Raw genomic sequence first — 11,671 nt, 5'->3', positions numbered from 1 at the left:
TTGGGGCTGGATGATCTCTGAGCTCCATTCCAACCCTTAACTTACTATGACACTATGATCCTGTGGTGGGCTGGAAGGTCTTCAGGCTCAGAAATTTGGGGCTGTTCATCCTGGAGAACAGAAAGTTGTGTGGTGCCCTCAGATCCTCTTCCAGTGTCTGAAGGGGCTGCAAGGAAGTTGGAGAGGGAGTATTCATCAGGAATTGTAGTGACAGAACGTGGGGGAGTGTATACCCCTTAACATACTATGGAACTATGATATTGTCACCTTAAACTTCCTTCTCTTTCATTCCTTAGATCTGTGACATTGCCATAAACTGGGCAGGAGGGTTGCACCACGCCAAGAAGTTTGAGGTAATGAGGCAAATGTGTGTATTCCTCTGCTTTTGAGGCCTTGACTATGTGTTGATCCCACTCTAAAGCTGTCTGGGTTTCTGTGTCTTGCAGGCCTCTGGGTTTTGTTATGTTAATGACATCGTTATTGGCATCCTGGAGCTGCTCAAGTAAGGATGTGGGACCAGGGGATACTGTCCTGCCTGGCTTGTGCTTTCGCTCTGCTGCTTCACTGTTCTCCCTTTCTATTTTTCCCCTGATTTCCCTTTCTGGAGTCCAGGAAGCCCAAAAACTTGATGTTTTGTCCTGGTCACATATTTAGACAGAAGAAAGGGCTTGAGAACTGGAATATCTCACTCCAGTTTTGTTACATGAATCAATCTCCTTTTTCCTCCATCTGTGCCACACTCATGTCAGGCTCTCCTGAGCCTCAGCCTGTTGGGCACAGAGAGCCTTTGGGAGGGAAATGCTTGTTCTGGCTCACTGGAGACACATAAATGACTTCCAGTCTTTCTGGATTTGCTTGACTGGCTTGAGAACATGACTTGAGCTACACATGGATGATCAAAGGACACTTGTTCCCTGCAGAAAAGAGTCGGGTTGGGTTGGGTTTTAAGGAAGGAAAAAGAAATTGAGACTGGAAGAATTACAGAAATATCTTCTGTTTCTGGGTTTAATCTGTGATTTTTGAATGTATGTTTTTGAACTCTCAAGTGCTTTCCTTGTCCCTGAATCTGACACAAGTTTTTAGGGAATTAAAAAGGATTTGGAGTTGACCAGACAGTACTTACATGACATGACAGTCACATTTATGGCATGTCCTGGAATTTCTTCCATCTCCTTCCTCTCTGCCAGTGTGGAACCTCAGGATGTCCCTGTGGATCTCTGCACACCCATTTCCTAGTCTCCCATGAGTCCCAGACACCAGAGGCCTCAAACACAGCTCAGTTACCCCTCAGGGGATGTTATACTATGTCCCTATCCTATTGTTCCCAGTTTCCAGGAGCTATTTCTGCTGTATTTAGAGTTTGCCTCCCGCTATGGGAATACAGTGATGTCTCTGCCCTTAGCAGGTCCTTTTCCCAGTGTGTCAGGACTGTGTACATCCATCCCCCTCTTCTTCTTGCTGCTACTTGTCTTTGGGATGAACAATGTAAGGAATCCAAACAATTCCTGTCCCTCTTGGAAGTCTCAGGTCTGCTTAGGTCACCCCCAGCCAGTTTATCACATCCCTGCACACATTAAGCTCTGTTTCCAAGGCAGATGGCACAAACCCCACTCTGATCCTCTCTGTTTTGATGTTATCGTGTTGTTCCAGGTCCTCCCCCACTCCTTTATGGTTTTGGCATGGATCCCTTGTGTTTGGGGGCTGAGCAGATGTAGTTTTTCTTGTGAAAAGCTGGGGAAGCTCTTTCCAGCCAGTGATGGCTCAGGGCTGTCTCCAGTGCTCCACAGCAGCTTTGAGCATTTACTGGTGATCATCTCCTCTGCTTCCCCCTTTATCTTTGTGTCTCTGGCTGCTTTTCCAGCAAATTTAGTCCAGCCTGGAGTGTTTGGTGCTCACCAGTTGGGACACAGTGCTCCAGGCCTCTGGCACATGGAGGGAGTGAGTGTTCCTACCTCCTCCTTGCTTGCCTTGCACTTCCTGCTAGGGTTAAAACCATTGAAGCTATTAAATATTAACTAAGAGCATGTTGGAAATAAAAACCTGCAACTTCCTCATCCCAGGTGCTTCAGAAAGTTATTCTGTGTGGTGTCCAAGGCATTTCTGACTCCATCTGGAAACCTTTGGATCTAATATCTATTTCCAAGGACACCAGAAGAAAATGGTTTAAATATCAGTGTCCAAATCCATGAGAAAGCAGTTTAAATATTGATTTCCAAGCATATGAGAAGAAAATGGTTTAATGGTGAGGTGTGTCTGACTGTCTGCAAATGCCTTGTATCCCAAAGCTCAGGTGGTACTGGTTTTCCTGCTGTATTCCATAGGTACCACCCACGTGTTCTGTACATCGACATCGATATCCACCATGGGGATGGCGTGCAGGAAGCTTTCTACCTGACAGACCGTGTCATGACAGTGTCCTTCCACAAATATGGCAACTATTTCTTTCCTGGGACAGGTATGTGTTTGCCTTGCTAGTGGAATTGTGGCTTCAGGACCCTTTGGAAGCTCTGCTGGAGTGGAAAGGGGTAAAATCAGAGCTGCAGAGAGAAATGGGGGAGGAAAGTGGTAAGAGAGGAGCAAAACTGCAGAGATTTGTAAGAAAAAGGAATTCTTGCTAGGTTAAGAGTCTCATCCCAGCCCACATTTGTCCTTTCCACCTTGTCTGAGCTGTGGTGACTCTCCTGTCCCTGCAGGTGACATGTATGAGGTTGGTGCAGAGAGTGGTCGTTACTACTGTCTCAATGTGCCTCTCCGTGATGGCATCGATGACCAAAGTAGGTGTTCCTGCCATTTCCCTATGTCCAGATGTGTCCTGGAGCTCCGTTCCAGAGCCAGGACCAACCTGCCTTTCTCTCCAAAGGTTATAAACACCTTTTCCAGCCAGTCATTAACCAGGTGGTGGATTACTATCAGCCCACCTGCATCGTGCTGCAGGTAAGGAGGGAAAGCACACATCCATCCCTTTTGGAGGGTACAGTTTCCCTGTGTTCTCTTCTGTTCCTGGGGAAACAGGATTGGGACATATTGGAATGCAAAGCCAAATTCTCTTGTTTTTTATTCCCCAGTGTGGTGCTGATTCTCTGGGCTGTGACCGTTTGGGCTGCTTTAACCTCAGCATAAGAGGCCATGGGTGAGTACAGCAGGGCTGGGGCACACAGAGGCTTCCTGAGGGGCTCTGAGGAGTCTCTGCTCTGAGGTTTGGGCTTGGGCTTTGTCCTACAGAAGGTTTTGGGGTTTTTTTAAAATGTGTGTGTGACAGGAAAGTGTGTGAGAATGTAGTGTTGTACAAGGTGCTGCAGGGCAGTGGTTCAGAGCAGCACATGGGCACAGAAGATGCTCCAAAGGCTGCAGAACCTTTGCCATGGACAGGCTGAGGCCTAGGGGTGTTCAGCCTGGGGAAGAGAAGGCTCCAGGGAGACCCTAGAGCCCCTTCTACTGCCTAAGGGGGCTCCAAGAGAGCTGCAGAGGGACTTGGGACAAGCATCTGGTGGGACAGGACACACGGAATGGCTCCCCACTGCCAGAGGGCAAGGTGAGATTGGATATTGGGAAGGAATTGTTGGCTATGAGGGTGCTGAGGCACTGGCACAGGTTGCCCAGAGCAGCTGTGGCTGCTCCATCCCTGGAAGTGTTCCAGGCCAGGCTGGATGGGGCTTGGAGCAACCTGGTCTAGTGGAAGGTGTCCCTGCCCTTGTCAGGGGTGGAACAAGATGAGCTTTAAGATGAGCTTTAAGTTCCCCTCTAATCCTAACCACCGTGTGCTGATGATTCCATGGCTCAGGCTCCCTGGCTGGAATCCCTGAGCTCCAGGTAGGTCACACCATCCTTGGTGGTGTTTGAGTGCATTCCTGTCATGTGACTATGTGCTGCTCTAACAGCTCTGATATGGTTTTTGTCTGGAATTTGTAGGGAGTGTGTGGAGTATGTCAAGAGCTTCAACATCCCCTTGTTGGTGCTGGGAGGAGGTGGCTACACAGTCCGTAATGTGGCTCGGTGCTGGTGAGTCTTCTCTGCCTGCTGGTCAACCAGTTGATTACTGGTAACATGCACTGCTTAACCAGTTGGTTACTGGTAACCTTCACTGCTCAACCACTTGCTGTGGCTTTTGTCCCTGCATCCCCCATGTCCCTTTCACTGCACTGAACTCATCTTATTCCCTGTTTTCAGGACTTATGAAACATCATTGCTTGTAGATGAAGCAATCAGTGAAGAGCTGCCATACAGTGGTAAGTTGGAGTTCCCTTTCTTCCTTTTTAGCAGAGCTAAAATAGTTGTTATATTCTATTCTACATGGAATAGAATATCCAGGGCCAAAGTGACAACACTTTGGATTTTGGAGATGGTCTTAGTCACTCCAGGCCCTTATCTCAGGTCCCTCTCCATCTCTCTTGGAGCCCCATTAGGCATGGGAAGGGGCTCTAAGGTCTCCCTGGAGCCTTCTCCAGGCTGAACAATCCCAACCTCAAACATCCTTGGATCCCACCTTGCACTTGGTGCCATGAGGGTGCTGAGGCACTGGCACAGGTTGCCCAGAGCAGCTGTGGCTGCTCCATCCCTGCCAGTGTTCACAACCAGGTTGGATGAGGCTTGAAGCAACTTGGGCTAATAGAAGATGTTTCTGCCCATGGCAGGGGGTGGAAGAGATGAGCTTTTAAGGTCCTTTCTAGCCCAAATTCTGTATCTCCTGCCACCCACTTGTAGACCTTTCTGGGCAGACACATCTTTGGATCATATATCATTAGGATCATTTCCTATTCAGTGCCCTGAGTGTTGCTGTTTGCTCTGTTTTGCTAACTGCTTGAAGGCAGAGCTGTCCATCTGTGGTTTTTTAGGCCCTGCTCCCTCCTGCAGGTGTGAGGGTGAGCTCTGCTCCCTGCAGAGCAGCCCAGGCTGGTCCCACCCCTCTGTGCTCTAACTCTGCCTCCTTCTACCACAGAGTACTTCGAATACTTCGCTCCAGACTTCACCCTTCACCCTGATGTCAGCACAAGGATTGAAAACCAGAATTCTAGGCAGGTGAGTATTTGGAACTGTGTTGCAATATCAGCTCTGAACTTCCAGAACCCTCTGGTTGATGCTGTGAAACCAAGTAGAGATCAAGCAAAAGCAGGAAACTGACTTAAAACAACCACCACCTTTCCTCTGCCAAGCCAGGAGCATTTGAGACCTTCTCTGGGTTGTCTCAGTGTGCCAGAATGAATGATTGAATTGCCTCTCACCTCTTCTGCTCTGAAAATACTTTTCTGCACCCATTTCTGATGGCCACCACATGGGTGGTGCAGGCAGTGCTGACAGCTGGGGCTCTGTGTATACTGCCAGGTCTAACTGGGGTGATCCCTCTCTGTTTTTTCCATCTGTAGTACTTGGACCAGATCAGGCAGACCATATTTGAGAACCTGAAGATGCTGAACCATGCTCCCAGTGTGCAGATCCATGATGTCCCCTCAGACCTGCTCAGCTATGACCGCACAGATGAGCCTGATCCAGAGGAAAGAGGCTCTGAGGAAAACTACAGCAGGTACCAGAGCTCTGCTTCTGGAGAAATGGGGTTTGTCCATGTTGGGATGGGCAGGGGATACAGTGGAGGCAGTTTCCTAGAACACATACAAGTCATGGAATCAGAGTGGTTTGAGTGGGAGGAACCTTGAAGATCATCTTGTCCCAACCTTCTGCCATCGACAGGAAAGTCTCTTCTGAGACCTCGAACACCATGTTCCAACCCTTTTCATGGGCAGGAAACTCTGTTCTGAGTCTCTTCTGAGACCTTGAAGATCATCTTGTCCCAACCCAAAACCCCAAGTCACTTGTGAGTCTTTGGTGTTACCTATGGAGCCTCTAGAAACGTGATCTCCCATGGCATTCTACAGGGTGGACACCCTTGGGCTGTGGGAGCTGGGCATTCCCTGTGCCCCAAGGGTGCCAGGGTTCTCTCTTCTCACTGACAAGGATGTCTCTTTCCCCAGGCCTGAGGCTGCCAATGAGTTCTACGATGGTGACCACGACAATGACAAGGAGAGCGACGTTGAGATCTGAGGGCTATGCCCTGCAGGGTGTCCTGCCCTGGACATGGATGCTTGGAGCAGACAACTGGGCCATGTAGGAGCCAGTGAGCCCTCCCTTGTGTTAGATTGCATGTGGTGGCAGCAGAAACAACACCACTGCAGGTTTGTGATACCCGGAGAGAGTGAGGAAACATGTTCCTGACTTCCCACCACGTGTTCCAGCTGTTGCAACTCTGTGGAATGGAATCCATGCTGTGTCCTGGCTGGCAGCTGTGGGACTGCCTTCAGAGCCTGAGCCATGCTCCAGAACCCCCATAAAGGCTTATGCCAGCCAAGTGGGAGCTGGAGCAGCTGTGCCTATGATCTCTGCCTCTCTCCAGCACCACTGGATACATCCTGCTCTCCCAGCCCTCCATTCAGGTACCTAGTAATGGCCTCTGAAGGTCCTCTGAAGGTACACAGTGATGTCCTCTGAAGCCTGCACTGAGTTGCTTCCTGATGTCCCTTCTGATGCTCCACAGCTCCTGGAGAAGACAAGGCCAGTTGTGGGATAGGGGTTTGGGAATGTCCCTGGAGCAGGGAGCAGCTCAATGGAGGAGGATGGGAGGATGTATGCAGAGCATAGGCTTGTTCCTTCCCTCACACCTACATTTGCATTCAGAAATGAGTCTGTAACACTTTGGACCCAATTTCCCTGTTGTGTTTATTCTCTGAGAGGCTAAAACGACCGTGGAGCAGAGGTTTGGCTGCCAAGGTCAGGACAGAATATGTCCCACACCTCTAACTTAGCTTCCAGCTGCCTTTTCCAAGGTCCCACTTGGCCCTTGTGTGTGTTAGCAGAGATCTGGGCTGCTTGCTCCAAGGGGAAACCATTCCCTGTTGGCTGCCCCCAGCAGACATTTCTCTGCCCATGGGGGAGGGAAGCTGCTTCTCGAAGTCCTGTGTCCTTTTGCCCTAAGACAGCAGAGATTCCTCTCAGCCAGCCCTGAAATCCCACCCTTTGCTGTTCCTTCTCCCAAGCCATCACCTGGTACCTGCCCTGGTTTGGGGAGTTGGGGAGGGTTTAGCCTCTGCCTGTCTGTACTGTTCTGTTTGTTTACTGATGTCTTGAAACATTAAATAAGAGACAGTATTTTTCTTACCTGACCTGTTGTTTGTCTGTTTATTTCTCACACCTTTGTGGCTCCTGTTCTCCAAAGGATCAAGCCCATCCCTGGCAGGGTAGTGTCATCCACTGAATGAGTGAATGAGTGGAGGGAATTCATTTCAGAGTAAATGTTGGTGAGTTTTCAGCATCACTACACAGTGAGGAGAGTGGACTTAACTTCCTTAGAAGAGACCAAGTGGGTTGGACACTGCTTAGGCCTCTGAGTCCTGGTAAAGCTTTGCAATTATTACAAGTATCAGTTTCTTTGAGGTGCAGTGGCTATAGCAGCCTTAGACTTAGTCCATAGGCTGCTCCTTGCACTCTTCTTCTCCTAAAGCCCTTTTGGGGACTATATAGAGGAGCATGAACTACAGAACAGGGGCTGGACAAGGGCATGGAGTGACAGGACACAGGGAATGGCTTCCCACTGCCACAGGGCAGGGATAGATGGGATATCTGGAAGGAATTCTTCCCTGTGGGGATGGTGCTGAGGCACTGGCACAGGTTGCCCAGGGAAGCTGTGGCTGCTCCATCCCTGCAAGTGTTCCAGGCTAGGTTGGTTGGGGCTTGGAGCAACCTGGGCTAATGGAGGTGTCCCTGCCCAGGGCAGGGGTTGGGACTGGATGCTCTCTGAGGTCCATTCCAACACCTTAATATGATACTATGATTCTGTGATGCACTGAAAGGTCTTCAGGCTGAGAGAGTTAGGGCTGTTCATCTTGGAGAAGTGCAAGTTGTGTAGAGACCTCATAGCAACCTTCCAGAGTCTGAAGGGAAGCTGAAGAGGGAGTATTCATCAGGCACTGAGTGTAGATTTAGATAGGATATTAGGAGGAAATTGTTCCTTGAGAGGGTGGTGAGGCACTGGCATAGGTTGCCCAGAGAAGCTGTGGCTGTGCCCCATCCCTGGCAGTGTCCAAGTCCCCACTGGGGATGTTATTTCCATCTTTTTTTTTCCATATTTTTCCCATATTTTTGATTTCCATACACTGTGTCCCTGGGCACTGCTGTTCTTGGACACCAGGTGGCACTTGGATCTCTGGGATTACATGGAGACTCCATGGCCCTGTGTGTGCAGAGCCTGGCAGGGGGAACTGCAGCCCCTAGATTGGTTTTGGGGGGAGCAGAGTCCTGGCTGTGCTCTCACAGAGGTCTGAGGGTACTGCAGCCCCTGCAGAGCCTGGCAGAGACAGGTTTGTAGCCATTTGTCACCAGCTGCAGAGGAGCAGAGCTTGTTCCTGCTGCATATCTGTCCCTTTCTTGCTGAGCTTCCACATGGCCCAGCAAATCCCTGGGCACCAGAGTGGCCAGGTTGGCTCTGCCCTTTCCCCACACTCACTGCCATGGCAGAGCAGCTTTCAAACCCAGGGATTCCATCCTGGGGGACAATGAACCTTCTGTCCTAATTACTTGTAAATATTCACATAAATGACATTTTCCCCTGTTTTACATGACTCTGTCCATGCTGCAGCAGAGCTGAGCTGTGCCCCACGGCAGGACTTGCTCTGGCTGTGTTGATCACACAGGGTAGTCCAGGTGCCTCAGATGGCTGCTCCAAAACACTTATTCAGGAGCCTGCTTAGAGTTGTTATCCATATGAAACAGCCTGTGGAAAAGTTCCTTCTGTATTTAGCTGTTCTATTTTCTGGTAGTGTAATCTAGAGAGGCAGGAGGGAGTGATAGCGAGTGATCAGTGAATGATTTGGCTTGAAAGGACCATGGGCAGGTTGCTCCAAGCCCCATCCAACATGGCCTGGAACACTTCCATGTTTGGGGCAGCCACAGTTTCTCTGGGTAACCTGTGCCAGTGCCTCAGCAGCCTCACAGGGAAGAATTCTTTTGCAATATCCCATCTAAATCTATCCTCCTTCAGCTTAAAACCATTCCTCCTTGTCCTGTCACTCCAGGCCCCGATGAAGTGTCTCTCTCCTCCTTCTCTAACAGCCCCTGCATTAGCCCCATCACTAGCTCCTGTCACTGTCTCTGCTTGGTAAAAGTTCCTTTGTTTTCAAGCACAGCCTTAATGAATTGAGCTTAGCTTTAGTCCAAACACCCTCATGGTACAACATTTCTTATGTCCAGTCTAAACCTGCCTCTTCCAGCTTGTTCCTTCTACTGTCACAGCAGGCTCTGATAAGTCTCTCTCCACCTCTCTTCTAAGCTCCTTCACATATGGAAAGGCTGTAATAAGGTCTCCTGGAGCCTTCTCTAGGCTGAACATCCCCAACTCTCAACCTCTCTCCCAGCCCTCAGACCATTTCTATGGTCTCCTCTGGACCTGCTCTAACAGATCCATGTCAGTCTGTACTGGGGATCCCAGGTCTGGGTGCAGTACTCCAGGTGGGACTTCAGCAGAGCAGAGGGACAATCCCCTCCCTTGATGTGCTGCCCACACTGCTGGAGATGAGCCCAGGAGACACTTAGAATCGTAGAATCAACCAGGTTGGAAAAGACTTCAAAGATCATCGAGTCCAATCCTACTTTCATGCCCAGACCATGGCACTAAGTGCCACATCCAGTCTTGTCTTGAAAACCTCCAGGCATGGTGAATCCACCACCTCCCCAGGCAGCCCATTCCAATGCCTGCTGTGGACCAAAACCAAAGTCTCTTGAGACTGAAACTTTGGGGTTTAATGACCATACTTCCTAGTGCTGTGGAGCAGCTCACAGAATGTCTGTTCCTGGTTCTCTTCACCCTCCAGGTGCTCACAGATGCATTTGTATCATCCCATGTGCTCTTGATTCCCAGGATGCTGTGGCATCACTTCCTCTTGCTCATGGATGTGTTGCTGCTGGAATGGTGGCACAAGTGTCTCCTCTAGCCAATACGTCCCTCTCTTTTCCTTGTGCATCCCAGTGTTCCTAGCTCTGTCACCTCTCAGGTGAGGCCTTTGGGATGCTGCAGCTGTAGCTCTTCTCTTCCTGCATCCATCCCTGCTGTGCCAATGATGGCTGAGAAGTGACAGTGAACAGGGACAGAAACTTCTCTCTTTCTCTGTTGCTTGGGAATGTTTTTAGTCTAAGTGGAGAAAGCTGACCACAAACCATGGAGCTGGGAAAGCCAAAAGTGTCTGCTGAGGAGAACAGATTGGGGAGATCAGCAGAACAAGGTCCTTCCAGCATCACAGGGTGATTTGGATTCAGAGTCCCCTGGAGGTCTTGGGTCCATCCATCCTACTCCAAGTGAGGCTAACCCAAAAGTCAGGGATTGCTCAGGGCATTTTGGAGTCTCTTCAAGCACAGGAATTTCCTCAGCTCTCCTCCACATAACTGAACTCTTTTCTCTGGTGTTCAACCATCCTAGTGAAAATAGTCTCCTCACACAAGTCAGGATTTCCCTGTTTGAAGATCATGGCTGTCATCCCTTTACCCTCTCCCTGCTCTTCCTTCTTTCTCCTGGTGTTGGGAAACATACCCTAACACTATCAGAGGCTTTAACAAGGCTCTGGGAGCAGTGCAGGTGGGAAAATGAATGTTCCTTTGCTTTCTGAAGGATGCAAAACCTGTTGGGAGAACTTTCTCCCTCAACCTTGTAAGCATTTCATCTCTGCAGGACCCATGGGGTACCCACTCTCTGTGCCATGCCCCAGGGGAGGGTTTTGAGCCTGTCTCTGGAATTCCTGGGAACTGGAGTCACTCCTCATCTCACACATGCAGTGTATAAGCACAGGTAGAGTGTTGGCTGCTTTGGGAGCTGTTTGCACATTCCCTCTTTCCCACCTGTGTGTATCAGAGCCTGGAGAGAACAACCTCCCACCTCACACACTTCCTGTGGATTTTAGCAGCAGTTTTCATCTCTCAACAGGCAATGGTTTCTTGGACTGCCCTTTCCTGATATTTTAGGGCAAGCAGCACTTTCCTGCCATTGCAGTACCATCCCTGAGGTACCTGCCCTGCTGCAGCCCTTGCAGTACCATCTGTGGGGCACTTGCCCTGCTTTTCAGCCCTTGCAGTGCCATCCCTGGGGCACCTGCCCTGCCTCAGCCAGGTGCAGGTGTTTTCCCGAGTGGAGGTGATGTTTTTAACAGAGGATATGTGGAAAGGTAAGTGGGAGTGAAGTCAGGCTGTGTCCCAGGGTTGTCTCTTAGGGAGAGAGGGGCTGCTGCTGTCCCCTGCAATGCTGGCACCGTGGTGGCTTCACCTGGTGGCAGTTGCCTGCCAGCCCTCACTTTTGGGGGTACTCCAGGTGATGTGTGTGCCCAGCTCTGGGGTGCAGCACGTGCTGTCTCCAGCACTGCTGGCACTGCGGTGGCTTCACCTGGTGGCAGTTACCTGCCAGCCCTCACTTTTGGGGGTACTCCAGGTGATGTGTGTGCCCATCTTTGGGGTGAACCTCCTGCCTGTCCCAGGGTGCTGCCACTGCAAGGAACATTTGGGGTGTTATTGGTGGACTTGGGGTGTTACTGGTGGACTTGAGGTTGCTGGTGAGTTGCGTGCCGGTGTGTGGTGCTTACTGGGAGGCACTGGGAGCCAGGTAGTGCCTGTAAGTGCCCCCCAAACTCCCCATTGTGTTTGCATTTGG

The 11,671-nt window shown here is 50.2% G+C and overlaps 1 protein-coding gene across 1 annotated transcript in view; it reads left to right on the top strand.

Moving 5' to 3' along the window:
* HDAC3 (histone deacetylase 3) overlaps window positions 1–6,033 on the top strand; it is a 7,689-nt gene extending 1,656 nt beyond the window's left edge. Inside the window, exons 3-13 of the mRNA XM_009076515.1 lie at window positions 297–353; window positions 447–502; window positions 2,322–2,455; window positions 2,694–2,774; window positions 2,861–2,934; window positions 3,066–3,130; window positions 3,910–3,999; window positions 4,168–4,226; window positions 4,937–5,016; window positions 5,361–5,518; window positions 5,964–6,033. Of these exons, the coding sequence (XP_009074763.1) occupies window positions 297–353; window positions 447–502; window positions 2,322–2,455; window positions 2,694–2,774; window positions 2,861–2,934; window positions 3,066–3,130; window positions 3,910–3,999; window positions 4,168–4,226; window positions 4,937–5,016; window positions 5,361–5,518; window positions 5,964–6,033 (924 nt within the window). The remainder of the gene's footprint in view (window positions 1–296; window positions 354–446; window positions 503–2,321; window positions 2,456–2,693; window positions 2,775–2,860; window positions 2,935–3,065; window positions 3,131–3,909; window positions 4,000–4,167; window positions 4,227–4,936; window positions 5,017–5,360; window positions 5,519–5,963) is intronic.
* The last annotated feature ends 5,638 nt before the right edge of the window (window positions 6,034–11,671 follow it).

This window comes from Acanthisitta chloris, unplaced genomic scaffold (genome assembly GCF_000695815.1).
Source record: "Acanthisitta chloris isolate BGI_N310 unplaced genomic scaffold, ASM69581v1 scaffold5036, whole genome shotgun sequence".
NCBI classification, from domain to species: Eukaryota; Metazoa; Chordata; class Aves; order Passeriformes; family Acanthisittidae; genus Acanthisitta; species Acanthisitta chloris.
This window is presented reverse-complemented; position numbering and strand designations above follow the sequence as displayed.